This window comes from Zonotrichia leucophrys, chromosome 14, assembly GCF_028769735.1.
Source record: "Zonotrichia leucophrys gambelii isolate GWCS_2022_RI chromosome 14, RI_Zleu_2.0, whole genome shotgun sequence".
NCBI lineage: Eukaryota > Metazoa > Chordata > Aves > Passeriformes > Passerellidae > Zonotrichia > Zonotrichia leucophrys.
This window is the reverse complement of record NC_088184.1, coordinates 3,256,919-3,275,953: the sequence shown is the minus strand read 5'-3', so window position 1 is coordinate 3,275,953 and position 19,035 is coordinate 3,256,919. Positions and strand designations below refer to the sequence as shown.

Below are 19,035 nucleotides of genomic sequence, written 5' to 3'. Positions count from 1 at the left end.
GTTTTTTTTTCACCTTTCCCATTTATCTTCTAAAATCACGTAAAACTAATTTGGCCAAGACACAGCAACTGTGTTATATTGCTTGCACGTTTATAAGAAGCTTACCAAAAGTAGGAGAATAAAAATACCTGCAAACAACATCCCCAATCCTCCAGAGGCATCAGCCTCTTTGGATGGATAGGGAAAATACTTCTTGTAATTTCCAAATATAGCACATTATTTTCTTTCCATCTCAAAACAAAGACAACAATCTTTGCTAACACCAACAAGTAAATACTTCTTATGCACAGCACTGCAGGGAATTATTAGTCTTTCCTTCTCACCTCTTTCCACTGTGTTCCATAGGAGGAGTTTCTACCATTTTAGCAACACGCTACAAAATACAAATCACATTATATTTAAAATACAGCTTATTTGGTGTCTCAATAATGAATATTTATTGCATGTGATAATGGACTTATAAATACATTGCATTCACATATTTATAATATTTATATTAATATTTATAACAACTCTGTCACAATAATTGTATAATTTTCAATAGATTTAAATAATAAGGCATATTTTGTCTTCAGTAATCTATTTTGCAATTTACTGCAATACTCAGACTTCAAAATGTTGTTAAATGTCTTGCATGATAAACACTCATTAGATTATTCTCCTTCATCTTGTGCAAGCCAAGAGCCCCCATGGCTCAGAGTGGGCACCAGGGTCCCTCAGGGCACCCCGAGCTCTCCCTGGGCCCACTCATCCCACCCACACTCCCTGCTGGGAGCTGTGTCCCACAGAGAGGGGGTTGTGTCCCATGGGAGATGGGGCTGGGAGTTGTGTTCCATGGGAGATGGAGCTGTATCCCATGGGAGATGGGGCTGGGAGCTGGTATCCCATGGAGATGGAGCTGGTATCCCATAGAGATGGGGATGGGAGCTATGTCCCTCAGAGATGGAGAGATGGTGTCCCATGGGAGATGAAGCTGGTGTCCCATGGGAGATGGGTTTGGAGCTGGTATCCCATTGAGATGGAGCTGGGATTGGGTGTCCCATGAGATATGAGTTTAAGAGATGTGTCCCATGGCAGATAGAGCTAGGAGCCATGTCCAGTCCCACGGGAGATGGGGCTGGGAACTGTGTCCCACAGAGATGGAGCTGTGTCCCATGGGACATGGAGCTGGCAGCTGGTATTCCATGGGAGATGGAGCTGGTGTCCCATGAGATATGGGTTTAGGAGCTGGTATTCCATGGGAGATGGGTTTGGGAGCTGTGTCCCATGGGAGATGAAGCTGGTGACCCATGGGAGGTGGTTTTAGGAGCTGTGTCCCATGGCAGATGGAGCTGGGAGCTGTGTCCCATGGGATATGGGTTTGGGAGCTGTGTCCCATGGCAGATGGGGTTGGGAGCTGTGTCCCATGGCAGATGGAGCTGGGAGCTGTGTCCCATGGCAGACGGGTTTAGGAGCTGTGTCCCATGGCAGATGGAGCTGGGAGCTGTGTCCCATGAGGGATGATGTCCAGACCCCACCCCTGTCCCAGAGCAGCCTCTCCCTCAGCTCTCCCTGGGCAGCCACAGCCAGGGAAGGCACAGTGGGCTTTGGTTCAAGGAGCAGGACTGCCCCTGGATTGGGTCTCACTGTGGAGGGCTCTGAGATACTCACAAGCAGGGAAACGTGGGAGCAACATCCCTTCTGCCCGAATTCCTGGGGTGAGGGCTCAGCTCCCCTCCACACAGCCACCCTGGAGCTGAGCCCTCTCCAGCCACTGCAGCCACAAAGCTCCTTCTTGCATTTAGCAATCTCCCTCCCTCCCTGCATGCCTCCCTTCCCTGGTGCTTCCAGGGCAGCCCATTGATCCGTGCAGGATGTGGGGCAAGGTGCAAACACCAGCTCAGATGGGACAGGACTGAGCAGCAGCAGCATTTCCAGCCTGAGGACAGCCATGGGGGCCCTCATGCCATGCTACTGATGGGTAGCAGACCCGGAAAAGGACAGGCTGGAGATCAAAAGCAGCAAAACCAAGGCTTCTGCCTTCCAGCTAACACTGAGCCAGCACTGTTGTACAGACCAGAGAACCTCCCCGGGCACCACCCAGGCTCAAACACCTTCTTTAAGAAGGGTTAATTGCAAATACCCACCCAGCCTGATAGAAAACCACACAGCAGGAATCATTTTCTGCTCTGCCTGGTTTCTGGTGATGTCCTGGAGCATGAGCTTTGAGAAGCCCTGAGCCATCAGCTGTCACCACCACCTTTAATTCCATCTGCTGTGAATGTGCCACTGCAGCCCCAGCCAGAGAACTGGAACAGCCCTGGCAAGCCCTGGGAGCACTGTCCCCATGGCCCAGAGCCAAAGGGTCTTGGGGATCCACACTGCCATCCCTTTCCCAAGGGCCAGTGGGAAAATTAAGTTTTCTGTGGCTCTACTTCCCCTCTGTCAAAAGGGAATGACAAACCCCCCCCCCCCCCAAAATGAGGAAGGGCTGCTCATGGTGTGCTCAGATGTCTCAGGGTGGTGTCTGTCGTCCAACCCCATTCCCAAACCATTGGCAAGGCCTGGAGGTTGTTCTGGGCGCTGGCACAAGTCAGGAGTGGCCAGGGGATTCTCCAGGGTGGGGATTTCAGTGCCCCTGAGGATCAGGAGATGGAGTTCAGACTCTCTAAAGCAAATAAATATAACAAGCCTGAGCTGTTTGAGCCATGGGGGAACCTGAGGGCCCATGGAGTATTAACAACACTGCTGTTATAGAGACCTTCACCTAAGGCAGGTGTAACTCCCAGGGTAGGGCAACCACTCTTTACAATTCAAAATAAATAGCACTTAAGCAAGATCCATAAAAACTAAAGTACATCTATCCTAATTGCCTAATTACTACGATTTCTCAAATGCCAGGCACTGAGAGTCTTCATTCTGTATTTCCTTCTCTGAACCTTTCAGCACTTCTGATTTCATCAGAAACCATCAGAAACATCCAAGAGAAATTCTCCCTCAAATTCCATTCCCCAGGCACAGTGAGGCGTGTGCTTTTTGGCTGGCTTCTTCCTGGGTACTGTTTGGGAGCCCAGCTGGAAATGTCTGCACTGCTGGAGCTCCCCCACACTCCAGGTGGGAGGCAGACCCAGGCAGGCCAGGGAGATGCTGAGTGTGCCCCTCACACCCAGCCCCAGCTCCCTTCCTGCTTCTCCCCCAGCCATGGGGAACTTCAGGGGACTTTGTCACCCCAGGGTCACTGCATTTCTTTCTCATTTGAATCCATCTGGCTAACAGGTTCAAAACTGACAGGGAAAGAGCTGCCTCCACACATCTCCTTGCCTCAGGAGTCCCTGCAGGACTTGTTATAAGCTGAATTTTGAAATCATTGAAATGAGCCATTGCTGTTTACTTGAGCCATTTTTTCCCCCAGATTTTTCAGTCCATGAATATGTGCTCTTTTTCAAGTTTTGTCTAATTTGAAATGAGAAACTGCTTCCTTGTCTGCAGGTCCTTTGCAGAATGGGAAAATAGCTCATGCTGAGAGCTGTGTTGACAATGCGTATTTATAAGATAATGCTACTGGGGCTGGATACTTTCTGCTCTGAATAATTCACATCCATTTGTTACAGAAAAAGTGCAAAAAAGGAGCAGGTAAAGTGTGTCCCCATCACAGGTGATGGAGTTAATCCAGCTTGCTTAGGCAGCCACTGTGAGCTCTGTGCAGCCAGAGTGGATGGGCTGAGTGTGAAGCTGAGGGGAGCTGGAAGGCAGGGGAGCTCTGCAGACAAAAGGAGGAATTCATTACTTGTTTTTGCAGCCTCATTTCATGCTCAAAAAGCACCTCAACTCCTTGGGGCCACGAGTCCCTCGCCAGCTCCATCTGAACTTAAGGTCAGGGAGAACAAGAGCAGCTGGAGGGAATCCCTGTCCACAAGCAGGGAACAGAGCAGCTCCCAGCTGACCCTGCTTGCCAGCAGAGCAAGGACAACACTTGCTGCTGTTCCAGCTTGAACCTGGGCCAGTCTTTTATGTTTTTCCACTTCCTTTCTCCCTCCCTGTGCTCCTGGTTGGTACTTGCAGGTGTGCTGGCTGGCCAGGGTTGGCTGGCACTGCTTTCACTCTAGGGGACTCAGCCAGGAAACCCCCCGGCTGGTGACTCCACAAAATGGGACTGTTGTCTTCTGCTCTGGTCAGGCTTTCAGAGGTTTCCATGAACCAGGAAAGAAGGAAATACAGTAATCTGATGGAGGCATGAAAAGCAGATTAGAACCCATCCCTGCAGTGACATTGTGCAACCAGTGTCCCAGGAATTGGAAAACTGCTCCAAAAGACTCTCTCACATTGCTCCCTCCAGGAGTGTGTGCGTTTTAACATTTGTCTGCAAGGCTCTGAGGCATTGCAGAGGAGATCAGGAGGTGTCTGGCCATGGTGTCACCAAGTGTTCACCTTAGCACAGGGTTCTCCATTGCATGAAGGAACCATGGCCCAGCCCCAGCCCATCCTCCTGCCTGCCTGAGCATAAGCCACAGGTCTCTGGAGGTAAGATGAGCTCAGATGAGATGGGTTTGCTGAGGTGAGATGAGCTTAGATGAGATGGGTTTGCTGGAGGTAAGAAAGAGGAGCTTAGATGAGATGGGTTTGTCACCTCCAACTCCCCTGCCTGGTCCCAGCCTGTGTGTGTGTGTCAGAAATGTGGCATGAGCTGCTGTGTAACCCAGCTCTGTCTGCTGGTTTCTCTCTCCACAGCCTGGCCTGGGGCTCCTTCACCTGCTGCATGGCAGCCTCTGTCACCACCCTCAACTCCTACACCAAGACTGTCATTGAGTTCAGGCACAAGCGCAAAATCTTTGAGCAGGGCTTTCGAGAAGAGCAGAACTTCCTAGACCAGGAAGCCATCAAGTACTTCAGAGAAAGGTCAGTGCAGTCAGTCACTCCATCAGGGGAGGTTTCCATGGACTCTGCTGGTTTCAGGCTCTCACCCATTCAGCACTCGTGGGTGAAGTCTCTGAGGCGCCTGGAAAAGGTGTGTGTGAAAGGCAAACACAAAAGGTGTGAAAGGCAAACTCAAAAGGTCCTCCTTGCTTTGGTTTTTCATCAATTTTGTGCTGTCCCAGTGCCCACCCTTTCTCCTGTATTCATTGAAATCTTTACAATATACACCCAATTCACAAAAAGCTGTGCTGCTGATGTCAGCTGATTCTCCCTCTCTAGAAAGGTAAAATTGCGGGGGTGTGCCAAATGTGACATCCATCCTCCCCCAGCACGTGCAACAGGCGCCTCCCAATAATCCCAACAGCTGCTGAGGCATTTTCCAGCCACCACCAGGCCACTTTGGAGCTGCCAAATGCACACAAATAAAGCAAAACACCCACCCAGTGCCACCCACCCAGTGCCACCAGGGTCTCAGGGGACTGCAGTCCTGGTGGGTCCCAAGGCGCTGAGATGCTCTGTCACTCTGCCCCCCTGCCCTCATTCTTTGGAGAGAGAGTTCAGGCTTTGTTTAAAGCTGTGGATTGTGTAGAACACACAGATCCTGAGCTCACACAGCAGGGATGGATCCCCACAGGATGAAGAGCTGAGAAGTACAGAAAATCCTCACCAAAATCTATGGCTTGAAGTGATATAAAGATATTTTGGGGGCAGGAAATACAAGCAGGATGCACTGCTGTTTGTCAGACCAGTGGGGCTGTTTCTCCATGGTGGAGAAGCTCTGAGGGGACAGAAGGTTTGGAATTTCAGAGTGAGGAGCTCTCCTGAGAGGGCAGAACTAGAGAGCTTCCATGATTATTGCTTTTCCTTGGTTATCTCATTCATTATTCTGTTGTTGCAGTTATCCCTGTGCTAACGTCCAGGTTTTCTCTCTGCCTTTCAGACAGTCTGGAAGGAAAAGAGAAATGAGGCAAACAACCATGATTTTCCTAATTTTGCATTTGGACATGACAGTGAATTCTAAAAAATTCTCTGTGGGAGCAAAGAAAGCCCAGACACAGTGAGGAGGAAGGGGTCAGTCTGTGCCTCAGGGTAAATCAGCACTCAGGGAGGGAAACCAGATGAATTTTTGAAGTGAGAATTGCAGATAGGAGCTCAGGAGAACTATAAGGAGCAGTATCTTGAGTTAGACTGGAAAATGCCAAGGAGACTTGTTGAAGCAGCACTACTGGAACAGTAAATAGCAGAATATATTAATGGCCCAGAGGACAGGGACCTTTCTCTCTCTCTCACATGGGCATGGTGGGTTTGCTTTGGGCGCCTCCTGCCCTCACAAGATGACACAATCCCACCCCCAACAATTCCCTCCTCGGTCACCTCCTCCCAGCCCTTCCACACACATTTGGCACACTCAGCTCAAGCATGTGGTGTTCCCTAACTTCATGATTATCACTTTCTTTTTTTATATCACATTATTTTAATTGTTGTATCTGAATACATAATAGGAAGCCCAGAGACAGTGTTACCATGGGATCATTCTAGAGATTCAAAGCTGTGCAGCAATATACCAAATTTTTTAATTTTTAAGGTGATCATATTCATGCTCAGCTTCACTGCTGTGCCCTGGGGATGCTCTGATTGCAGGGGTCCAGGGGCTGTCCATTAACAACACCCTGTTGCTGCATGCTGTGGGTGCCCTCAGTCCCACACAACTTCCCTGAGCTCCCATCTGCCTTTGCACAAATAGAAAATAAAATAAATCCTCTTTCCTTCCTGTGCACATACCCAGGGATACTTCACATTCCCTCCTACTCCTCCACCTCCATGTTCCTTTTCATACCTCATGAATAAAACCCTCCAGCCTTTCTTCCTTCCAGTTACTTTGCACATCTCCTCACCCTTCTTGCCTGTTCCTTTGCCTCAGTGCAGAGCCAGCACCCCCTGGAGCACACATCCAACCTCTGGGCTGGGCACACCTGTGCAACAGGCACTCTCCTGTATGCCTCTGAAAATTAAACTTTATTATTACTCCAACAGCTCCATTTAGCACCTGGGACTCAGGGAAGGAAAGTGTCAGCCCCATTTTGCATGATAAATTTTTTTTGTGGGAATATTATCCTACAGGCCTCTGCTCCCAGGGAAGAAATTTACTTTATGAAAAGTACTGACAGTAAAACGCTGCTAATCTTGCACGTGTTTTCTCAACTCTCTCATTGCATTGTGCTTCATTTTAATTGCATGCAACTGCATAGAACAGCAGCAGATCTGCTGGAAATGTGGATGTGAGAGCTGAAATGGCCCCTTGGGAGCTCCCAGCTGTGCTGCTGTGCTGGAGGTGCAGGGGATGAGCCTCCTCACCCCATGGTTTGCTGTCTGATCCCCTCCGGCAGCTCCATCCTTTGCCTCACCCTCTGTGGCCCTGCTGCTCCTTCACCTCAGCCTGCCCATCCCAGGGCAGCTCTGCTCTGAGAACGTGGGAAGGCCTTGAACACCCCAGGAATGTCTGTGTGCACCCCACATTCTGCCCCACAGCCTGCCCTGAGCCCTCCTCAGCCAGCACAGGGAGCTGCCCAGCCCCAGCAGTCACAGGAGCACATCCAAATCCTCTGCACCCAAGCACATCACTGTCCTAAACTGGGAAAACACTGAAGCAGCTGCTGAAAAATCAAAGATTTGTGGTGTTACATCCACTTATGTCCCATCCAGGCTTGGGATACTTTGAGAAGTCCAGACAAAACAGACTCTGTGGTTCACACTATAGAATTGAAAGACACCAGAGCTCTTCAGATATAATAGGTACAACAACCCTCAGGGTAACTCTGAGAAAACCAGGTCAATTATACTGAATTGGAGGTATTATTCATGCTCTAAGTGTTCTAGAAAATTATCAGAATTAACTGCAAAGTCAGCTTTCAGTCTTTGTCCTTCAAGTGCTTTTCCTTCCTTTTTTTTTTGTGTTTTCCTTTGAAATGAATGTGTGTCTATAACTTTTGCTCATCTTTTTCATTTTTTTAGTTCATAACAAGTATTTATATTCCATCCCTCCCAGTTTCCCTTTCTGCTCTGTTTCACATGAACACTCTTGCCCCGTGTGGCCATGAGCACAGTCCCTCATCTGAGGTTTACCCCAGCCAGGAGAGGAGGAGCCCTCACTGCCCTCCTGCTTCCTCCCTTCCTGCTCTGAGGATCCCTTCAGGAATTAGCTCTTATATGTTACCTGTTTATCTGTAATAAAATATTGTTTGCTGGGTTAACTTGCATGAAGAAAAAATTAGCTCAGTGATCTTGAGATGAATTCTTGCAGGTATCCAGGCATTTTACTAGATGTCACTTTAATGCAACCTGGCCTTTGCTGTTGGCAGTGCTGTCCTAGCAGAAAAAAGGCATTTTACAGGTAACCATTGGAAAAATCCAACTCTATATCTTTCAAATAACCAACATGAAATGATTGATACAGAAGCAAGAAACGGTGGTTTATCTTAAATATGTGCATTTATTCAATTAGTCATTTTCAATTAATTAATCAATAATTAATTTCTAAATCTTACAGCCTTTATGAAATATTAAGCCAAAAATAAGCCAAAGGGAGAGGGATTCTTTGTTCTGTCCCATAAAGTCTGATAATCTCTGTGACAGCAGCTGCAGGGATGGTGCCAGACCTTCTCCTCTTCCCCTGCCCAGCTGTTTGGGAGCTGCTGTTTGAGCAGCTTTAGCTCTCCCCTGCTGTTTTGGCAGCTTTTTCCCTATGGCTGTGTAATAATTAAGATGCATTCACAAGAATTCTGCTTGTTCAGACCAAGCAGCTCCACCAACACCATCCCCACATCCATCCAGGCAGGGCCAGCACAGCCAGCTCACCCTGACTCAATTCTTTCCCAAGTTTCTTCTCAGTTTCTTGCCTTCAATTTTTTTTATATATTAAAAAAACCCTTTCAGACACCCTCCCCACCACACCTTTCCCTTCTCCCAGGATTCTGGTGGATTTTGCTCTCAGGTAAAGAATGAAAACTTGGCTGTGCTGGTGGGGCAGAGGGAGCCCTGGGCAAGGGGCACAGCTGCAGGGACAGGGACAGGAGCAGCTCCAGGGAGGACAAAGGAGTGTCCAGGGGTGGAGGTGAGGGGTATGGGGCCTGAAAGGGTGGAAATCAAATCCAAGTGAGGTCCTCGTGGAGAGCTCATCGCTGCCTCAGGCAGAGAATGAAAAGTTTGTGATGTGAGGGAACTGGAATTACCCATGGCCCTCTCTAGTGGAGACAAGAGCAGATTTTGGATGTGCATCCAGGCTGGTCAGGGCTGCAGAGAGAGGTCAGGGGCTTTTCCCACCCTGGGACCCACACAGAGATCACAGAGCCCTGGTTCAGTCTGGGATCCAGCCTCGTGCTCCCTGTGAAGCCAATCCCACTTACCAGGGGCTGCTAAACCAACGCATTTAGCAAGTAAATCTGCAAGATTCAGCCTCCCCCAGCTCACCCATCCCTAGCACAGCGTTTGCAGCTGTCCATCAACACCCATTGTGCCACTGCAGCTGATTTCACAACATTTCACAACATTTTTCTTGCTGACTGGGCCCTTACTCGGATCTGCAACACCAACCTAAGCAGGCAGATGCTACTGGTGAAATTCTGGAGTGAACTGAGTTCAAACTGCCATTGATAGCAGTGCAGACAAAATGTCTCTGCAGGGACAGAAAATGTAGTTTTAAGTGCTAGGAGCAGTTTGAAACAGACAGCAGGACCAAAGCTATTGCAGAGCTAATAAATCAGGACTATTCCCAACACTGTGAGAACCAGAACTTTTCAAATTATCATTCATACACCATTTTTCCCCTTTTTACACATTTCTGTAATGTACCATACTCACAGCTTGCTTCCTCTAAGTCCATTGTGCTGGTGTCAGATGTGCAGATCATACCAATGCCTTCCAAAGCCATGCCAACCTTTGCTCTGATTTCCTGCTTGGTCACCCAGGTACCTGAGCAGGGTTTCAGTTACTGACCTGAGGCACCTCCCATTGGCAGAGTCAGTAGCTCTTCACACAGACATCAATATTTCCAATCTTCCTGTTCCCCTTTCATCCCTGCACAGGGATAAGTGCAACCTCCTGCCTTGGATTTGTTCTGTACTTTATTCTGCAACACGGGAAGCTTTATCCACAGAGCTGCTCCTTCTGGAAATCACATGCACTGGCACTAAAATGGTGCAGCAGCAGCTCCATCCCCACTTCCAACACACACACACAGTCCAGTGCTGCTGGGCCCCGGTGCTTAGATCCACCCTGGAGAGGGGAAGAGTGGAGAGAGGCAGCCCTGAGCCCCTCATTTCTATTCCCCAAGGCCTCTTTACATGAGCTTTCCCCCAAGAGGGGCAAAGCCAGGGGAACCAAGTCCTTCCTGAGCCCATCACCATCTGCATGGTGGGCCTGGCTGTAGATGGAGGAGCCCAGGTACGTTGGACTCTAATTAGTTTTTACCCTTTTTGTGTACATTTGGGAGCAGCTTTTCTTTCTGTTCAAGGTGCTACTTCTATATTCTCTTTTCCAGGACTGAGGAGGAGAGGGCTGAGGCTGGGGACCTGAGGTTACAGTGCCTCCATAGCTGCTCCCCAAATAGTAAGTGACCATGAATGTGTCTGGCACACAATGGCTTGTACTGTCCCCACACTGGCTCCCGGGGCCCAGAACCAGGTTTGGAGTAGGAAGCTTTGGGAATAGAGGTTTGTTGCTTTCCCAGACAGCCTTGCCCAAGAGATAACCAACCAGCATAAGAACAGTACAGAATTCTCCAGCATTCAATTTAGGATGTGCACATATCCTATAATTTTGTGTTATCTCAAGAAGCTGTGACTTCATAGTAGTTTAAAAATATGCTCTAATTTACACCTGTATAACTTTCATTATCACTACCTTTTTTCATCTATCTTTATCACCAATTCATGATGATGCATGCTATTGAATATAAAAATGATTGAAAGCAGCTTTGGTAGACAATAACGTTAGTATAATTAATGCCATTTCTTGCACTTTCTCTGGAAATTGCTGTGCTTTTATTCAGTGTTTGCAAAAAGCTCATGCTTTAAGCTGTGGGAATCAGTGGTTCAATGTACAGAGCAATGTTGGAGCACGGCTCCTGCCCTGCTCTGAATACTATACTTTTTCTTTACTCTCCAGGAAAGATGTGTGCAGTTTCATGCATCTATTTCCTTGGAAAGAAAGCCAGTGATCCTTCATTCAGCAGGAGGGAGCCTTGGGAGAGTGACTTGCTGGCTCTGCGCTATTAAAATTTGGAAACCTGATGGCATTTTGCTGCCTCTGTCTTGCTGAGATGCACATCTCAGCCACATTCTCATGGAAGCTTGGTGTGTGTAACCCCCACCCCTGAGGGTCCTGCTCCCTGCCCAGACCTGCTGGAACAGCTCTCCAGTCCCATGTCACTGCAGGTGGTGTCCCCACAGGCATGATAGTGCTGGCACTGCTCTCCAGCTGGGTTTGTCATCAGCTCATTGGTAACTCCTGCTCCTTGAAAATGTCATTGTCAGTCATGGACCTCTCCACAGGCAGATCCATGCCCTTCATTCTCACAGGCCTGAAAATGTCTCTTGGTACAAAATTGATCTGGGTCGTGTTTCCTGAGAATGTTCCTCACCTGCCAAGCTCCTGGCAGGTTCTCAAATGTGTTTATTTTATTACTGAAGCCTGTCCAGAGGTCTTGGTTTTAAAGAACCAATAACAAGTCTTGGCAATAGGTGTTCCAAGGAATATGGCCAGCCCTGTCCCAAGTATTTCCATTTTAAAGGACCCAGAGCTCACCCCATAGAGTGCTGACAGCATTGGGAAGGCAAACCCCAAACAAGAAGCCCAGAGTCAGGTTAAAGAACAGTGTCCATCCCTCAATATTCCATCAGGCTCAGCCTCACATCCTTACCTTCTGTAATGAAATCAGATCAATATTAATGAAGTGACAGGAGGGAAGTTGTGCTCTCAGTTCACAGTTTGCTTACAAATCCAATAGAAGCTGCAAAATGCTCATTATCCATGCTTATTAGGGAGGAAAAAGCATTAGTTACTGCTGCTTGGGATGGCACAAAGCCTCACAACGCTCAGATGAACCTCTCCTTCTTCAAGCAAGTCCACCAAGCCATAACTGGCCTGGGCCTGACCCCAGGATCCTCCTTGATGCTGGTTCCAGGGTCCCACACTCCCAGTCCTTGTCACATTCCCCATTCCAGGGACCCATGGCCAGCAGAGGATTGAGAATGGAGAGAAAACAGCAAGAGAAGGGCTTGGCTAAAGGCAGAGCAGCCACCAAGGTCACATCGACCCCATGGGGGTGTGGAAGAAGGGGACACATCACCTGGAATGGACCAACCCAGAGCCACCAAGGTCACACTGACCCCATGGGGGTATGGAAGAAGGGACCAACCCAGGGCCACCAGCAGAGGAAACGCCAGCAGGTCACCAGGAGCACTCCATGGACACGTCCCACAGGGGTGGCCCCTGCCAGCAGGACACCAGGAGGCACCACCTGGAGCTGTTCCTGCTGCTCTCCTCAGCCAGCACCCCATCCCCTGCAGGACCTGCAGCTCGCCCAGAGGGCTCTGAGGAGGCTCCAGCCTGAAGCAAGCTGCAGATGAGGAGAACTGGCTCATCCTCAGGCGGCGTGAATCTTTCTGTCCTCCCAGCAAGACAAACCAGGGCATCTGTCCTTGTTGAGAGGGAAGGATCTGGGGGAGTGCCCCTGAGGAGTGGAAGAGCAAAAGCTGTAAAGAGGAGAACGAGGCTGAGCAATTGTGGAAGACAAACACTACCTGGCCAGGTGATTTTGGAAGAGAGAATGTTAAAGGTTTCTGAGCAGCCCAACAGCACTGTGGGAGCACAGGTAGCACAAAGGGCCTTATGCCAGGGCAGGATATCAGGTTCCTCTGTTGGCAAGACTGAGCTCTCCATTGTGAGAAGTGACCTTAAATTATAAATTCCATCAGAAGCTTGAATCCAGAGCAGACTCAATCAGGACAATGCAGTTATTCAGTCTCGATAATTCTATATTAAACCATTTAATGTCCATCACTGAACTATAATTTTCTTTTAACAGGGTTAAAAAGAAAATTATTTTCTGTCCTTTAAACCCCTTTAGCAGGGTTTAAACTTACCTGAGCTGAGAACAGCACCAGGGAGCTCTTACCATAACTTGGCATCCTCTGCTCTCCCCAAGCTGCCTTCCTGAGCAAACATATGGTACCGGCCCCTATACATCTGATACCCCCGGACATACCAAATTTAGCATTTCCAGACACTTTTAAAGTCTATTTGCTGTCATTTTTGACCTTGGAGGTCTCAACTTTTTCTTTCAGAAGTGTAGGGCTGCGAGATCTCAGTGCTCCAGCTGTGTATAGCCCCTGCACAAAAATATAGAAGTTTCACCTCAGGATATTTTTGTTGTTGTTGCACAGTTATTTATTAGCAAGAAAAGCACACTGTTATTAGCTCACAGCCAGCAATAGTCCCTGATTTCAGACATCTGTATGTCCATGCCACTTCCACCCTTTCTCTAGAGTTGTCCCAACATGAGGCATTAACATGAGGAGCCTGGATGCCACAGGGCAAGTGGGAGAGGTGCAGATGGTGAATGTCAAACGGGCAAGAGAGAGGCAGGAGAAATATCACAAAGGACAAAGAGGGACAGGTGTGTTGGCAGAGCCAAAGAAGAGATAAATAGCCCAGAAAAGGAAGAGCTGAGCAGGAAACAGCAAATTCTTACTGTCTGTGGCTGAAAGCCTTGGTGTTATTTGAGGCAGATAAACCCAGAGTTCAGGACACAGCTGCTCTTGTAAAAAAACTGAGAGATTATTCAAAATTAATTCAGTGTTAAAGAAATAATATGTCACTGTTTTGGCAGCGTGGGCATTTCAGAAGGGTCACCTGACAAAGAGGAGGCCTTGAAAAAAATAGTTTTATTCTCATGTCATCACCCTGTAGGCATTTCCCCTGGGTCCATCCTACAGCTCTTTTACCATCCTCCCACCCCGGCTGTCTACAGTGAGATTTATGCAACCAATCCCTCAGTGCTTCACTCTGAAGCATAGTGTCATTTTTTCCTATTCAGACAAGTTCATCAGAAGAACTCTAGGTTTAAAACACAGTGGAAACAATTCATAAAAAACAAAAACAAATTCATAAAAACAAATAATATCCACTGGTTGGGTTTTTTTTCCCTCGGTCATGAGCGCCATGGAAGCGAAGTGCTGCTGGATGTGCAGGCAACTTTCAAATGTCTCCAAAAAAGTGTGTAGCACCAGCTCAGCTGGAGAGGGCAAGGCACAGACGGCAGCCAAGGTCACTGTGACAACGGGGAACATGCTTTATATGCTGAGCAGCACAGGCTGGGAGGCGGCAGACAACAAGGGCTTGACGCATTTGAAGTGTCGCTCAAAGTTGAGCCAAGGTTTCTCCTTGTGGAGGTACCTGACAGCTGCAATCAGCTGCCTGTTTCATGTCAGCATTGATTCCAACTCCAGGTCTTGCAATTCTTCCTGTAATTTATTCAGTTCGTAGTGATTCACCACATAGAAAAAAAAGCGAGTGGGGAAAAATCCCCTCTGATAAAGCACCATGGTTACGGGTCGAAGATCCAGCCTTGCTGCACTGACAGCAGTGGGAATCTCATTCCTGTCTTCAGGCAAAGCCGTGCCCACTAGGAAATTCCAAAGCTAAAGGTCTCAGTTCTGTCCTCATTTACCTCTGCTAACATCCAGACTGACATTTTGCTTTAACATTGCTTCTTGAGCTACCAGTTTTTCTGCTTCTGAGATAAGGAGGGTGATAAAAGTAAATGCAGTCCTGTGTGGAGCATGGCAGCTCCTGAAAACTATGGGGTGGAAAAGGGAAGCAAAATAAGCTGACAGTTTATAATACAATTTTTTGTTTCCTCCAGTGCACAGGTGAATTGAAAGGTTTCTTATATAAATTTCAGTGGGATTAGTTATGAAACGTGCTTTCTGTCACTCTTTTAAATTGCATCTTTCAATAAATGCTTCATCTCCTACAGCTAATCCTGGATTTATGCAAAAAACTCCCCAAACCACCCCCCTCAAAAGCCAACCCTGTCCCACACTGCTAAACATGTGAAATGAAGTCTTTCAGACTGTATGTGCACCCAAATAGCCTTTCCCTTACTGTGCATATCCTATCCCCCCTAGAATGGAGGTGGGGATTGTTCTCAGTTCAGATAGTTTGACATGGTGAAATATTTTAGGGTAAATACATGTCATTTTAACAGCCAAAATGCATTTTTGTTTTAATTGCCTTAAAGTGGGATTGTGTCTTGTCTCCCATGGTCCAAAGCCTGAACTACTGACCCTGACATGTAAGGAAGGGGCAGCAATCCCTCTGAGCCAAATAACTTTGGTTTTTCTGTAAAAAACCTTTTTATTCATCAGGGACTCTCCTGCAGCAGGCACCATAAAGTCAGTGGGAACAGAGGTTCCAATGGAAGAGAAGAATGGTGAGGTGGGGCTCAGAGGGGAGAAAAGTGAGAGGAGGAAGGGGAACAGGGGAGGAATAAATTATTTTCATAGTTAGGCAGAACCACAGAATAGGAACCCTGGATGGCTCTGCTCCAGTCCTGTGCTCCCAGAATGTCCAGGCTGGATCAGGCTGCTTCATTCCTTGCCCAGCACGATTTGAACACATCCAAGGATGGAGATCCCAATTCCTCTCCTGGCCTCTATCCCACTGTTTGAGCACCTTCAGGGTGAAAGCATTTTCCTCACGCCCAGCTGGCAATTCTGGCCTTCCAGTGCTGTTCAGCCAGGTTAAGAAGGCAAGGCACTCCCAGGTGCTCCCTGGGACACATTTTCCCTCTTTGAGCTTGTTTTCTCTCCTGCCCTTTACATAACCCATTTTATGATTCCTTTTAGGCTCTGCTTTTATGCAGTAGCTCTGTAACTGTCTGCATTTCCAATTATAAAACCTTTAAAATTTGATTTAGACCTGATAATTAAGCTGTGATTTAGCAAATTAACCCTATTGAAGCCCAGAGGTGTGAGACATGCTCTTTAGAACCTTAAATGTTTGGTGTTTAATTGCATCCAACGCTGAGAAAAGTGCAGGGAGGAGGAGGAGTGACCGTGGAGCTAATTCAGGCCACAGGACAGGACCTCATGCACAGATCTCACACATCCCATCCAGACCAGGATTTGCTGCTGTCCTTCCACCACAAGGATTTACCAGATGCACAGAAAGACTCACTTGGTCCCTGGCATCACTACAAAAGCTTGTCATGTCCTTTGGCTGTTGGAAATCCTGCACCATGATCTGCACAGCGATTGTCTTTGTTCCCCTTCAAGGACAAGGCATTTTTAGCTGCATTCCCCACCTGCCAGGAAAGTTCCAGGCCACAGGGGTGGAACATTTTCCTCTCTTGCCATCAGTATTGACAAACTAAGAAAAATTTATCCATCCCCTAATTCCCTGGGCTCCCAGACAGTGCTCCCAGGAGACTGAAGCATGAGGGCCCATGGAAGGAAGGCAGGTGTTCACACTGGGCAGGATGGGCAGGGAGAGGTGCTGTGGCCACCTGCAGCCAGGTTTTTGTGTTCTCAGAGCCTTGATCCCCGCAGCTTTCACCCCTTCCCGTCCTTCCCCAGCACAAACCCTTGGTTCTCACAGAGCTGTGTGACTTGTGGGAAGGAGAATGTGGCTGTCCCAGTGGATCTCCCACTGAGGACAGCTGGCATGGGCTCAGTCAGCAGCAGGGAGGAGCTGGTCCTGATCTCCTGTGCCTTATTCTCAAATGCTTTGCTCCTGGTCATGAGAAGCAGATCAGCCTGTGGGGAAATGCAGCTGTGGGAAACAGGCTTAAAATTGTCCCAAAATAGGCCTAAAATTTTCTTACAAGCCTTTAGCCCAGTCCAGAGGAAAAAGTGTGTGTTTGTCTTTCTTTAGGGCTTCACAACACCCAGCTCTAAGTGTCACTAGCCCGCAGAGGAACAGGAGTGACCATAATGCTCAGAAAATCCCCCCATTCGCTACGTCAAGCTCTTCCAGCGACACATCAAGCAGCTCTTCACTTTCATCAGAACCAACCAGCCAGATCTCCATGGTTCAGGATCAAACCCTGCTGGACATCACCTCCATCACTAGATTGGCCCCAGGGGAATCACCAAACCCTCAACCACTTGAGCAAAGAGATACAAATTTAGCAATATCGTGTTCCAGCCCACTCGGAGCAAGGACTATTCCAGCATCTTGCCCAGCCAGCCTCAGGCTCAGTCTAACACCCAGCTCAGCCAAGCCACAGCAATACTCTGACTGCTCTCCAGTCAGCCCAGGGATCAATGCAGCTTCCTTCTCCACCTTCTGTCCTCACTCAGCACAAAACGTACGAGCTTCAGCTTCAGATCACACACTGACCCCAACCAGGACAAGCACAAGGCCTCCAGCAACAGCGACTCCTGAAGAGAGTTCCCAGGCTCCTGGCTATTCTGAAACTGAGTTAAAGAATACAGGAAAGGGGTTTGAATCAGATCTGGAAGATCCTGATCATGAGAGGTATGTATCCAGAGCACACAGGTGTCTAAGTCCTCAAACAGCCCATGTTGGTATAGAATCAGTAAAAGCCCCCCCATAAAAAAGTTAAATATCTTTTTTGATTCAGATGTTCCCAGTGTTTGTTTTCCAGTACCCACCCTGTGCTTCCACTAAACCCTGTTACCCAGGAAGTAAAAAGCCCTATTTCCACATCCCAGTTTAGCTCTCCAGACCTCATGACAGACCTGGGCCAGGTTGTCACCCTCAGCTCCTCCAGCAGGGCACAGTTTTCAGGTGCCTCCTTTCCTTCCAGAGGAGGCAGCACAACTTTCCCTTGTAGCACAGAGAGAAGCTCTGCTGTCCCCTGGAGCCTGGCAGAGCAGAGCAGAGCAGGGGATGGTGCTCAGTGACATGGCCAGGATGTCCCCCCAAAGCTCCACTGTCTGCTCCGACCCCAGGCAAGCTGGGCTCACCCCACTCCTCCGAGCCTCTGAACTCCACCCTGTCTCTGCCACTTCTTTCCTTGGCAGGAGATTTGTAACCACACAGGAATTCCAAGCCATGGAGAAAGAGCTAGAGGATGTAAAGGAAGACCTGAAATGCCTGAAGTGGAAGGTGAGACACATAGGTGAGACGGTGCAGCCCCTGGCCGAGGACAGCAAGAGGTACAACGGCTACACCCTGATGGAGCTCAAGGCCATGGTGCAGTTTGAGGATGACCCTTACAAGGCTGCCCACAAGATCCTCACTGCTCTCTTCAGCGATGTCTACTGGCCACAGCACCCAGGCATCGAGCAGGCCTGCAACTCCTGCTCCCTGCCCAAGCCCAACATAGACCCAGAGCTGTACACAGTCTACTGTGACATCCTGAAAAGCATATTCCCTGGAATTAGCAGCCAGACATTGAGGGAAGAGACACAGCACGTGCAGAAAGGCACCCAGAGTGCAGTGCAGTAACAGCAGAGCCCAGAGTGCTGTGCAGAGTGCCAGGCCTGCAGTGACTCCAGAGGACTGGGCTGTGCTAGGTCCCGTTGGTCCCTTTAGGTATGGATTGTCTGTGAAGGTGTTGGTGAGCTCTGAGCCCTCATGCCACTTGCCCAGTGACACAGAGTGGGATGGCATCCTGCACTCTTCCCACATTTTAGAAAACAATTGCTCCTTTGGTGTCTCTTTCAATCTATGGACGTGTCCTTGTTTCCAGCAACTACAAATGGTGACAAAAGAATCCCACAAAGGCATTGTACGTCCAAGCAAGGGCCTTCTCCCAGCCCCAAACAGACCAACCAACCAACCAACCAACCAGCATCTGGGTAGTTTCTATTTTCTAGAGTGTATCATTCATTAAATGACATTACTTGTTAGAAAATTGTGCCTGTTCTTTTTTTATTTATTTGTCTAAAAGGGCTTTGCACATCAAATCAATCAGGACCATAACCTGAACACACACTGGAATGAGACCTGGGAATTTCAAACGTTCCCCTTGCCCAACTGAATCCTTGGTTTCAGGGGCACAAACCCAGAGCACAGGGGTGAGCAGCTGTGGTGAGCCCAGCCAGGTCATGGGGATCAGGGTACAAAGCTCTGCCATGTGCTCCTAAATCACCACCCCAGCCGTGAGACAGG

The 19,035-nt window shown here is 48.4% G+C and overlaps 1 protein-coding gene across 3 annotated transcripts in view; it reads left to right on the top strand.

Moving 5' to 3' along the window:
* Positions 1–18,777, top strand: part of GSG1L (GSG1 like) — a 55,304-nt gene extending 36,527 nt beyond the window's left edge. Inside the window, exons 5-8 of one of the 3 annotated variants that reach the window (XR_010442006.1) lie at positions 4,708–4,875; positions 10,430–10,497; positions 16,828–17,433; positions 17,943–18,777. Coding sequence is in view for 2 of the 3 variants with exons in the window: in XM_064725674.1 (XP_064581744.1) it covers positions 4,708–4,875; positions 16,828–17,433; positions 17,943–18,369 (1,201 nt within the window). In the remaining variant the exon portion in view is untranslated. Of the gene's footprint in view, positions 1–4,707; positions 4,876–10,429; positions 10,498–11,055; positions 11,391–16,827; positions 17,434–17,942 lie in introns of those variants that run through there. The other 2 variants (XM_064725674.1, XM_064725675.1) reach the window with 2 other exon arrangements.
* The last annotated feature ends 258 nt before the right edge of the window (positions 18,778–19,035 follow it).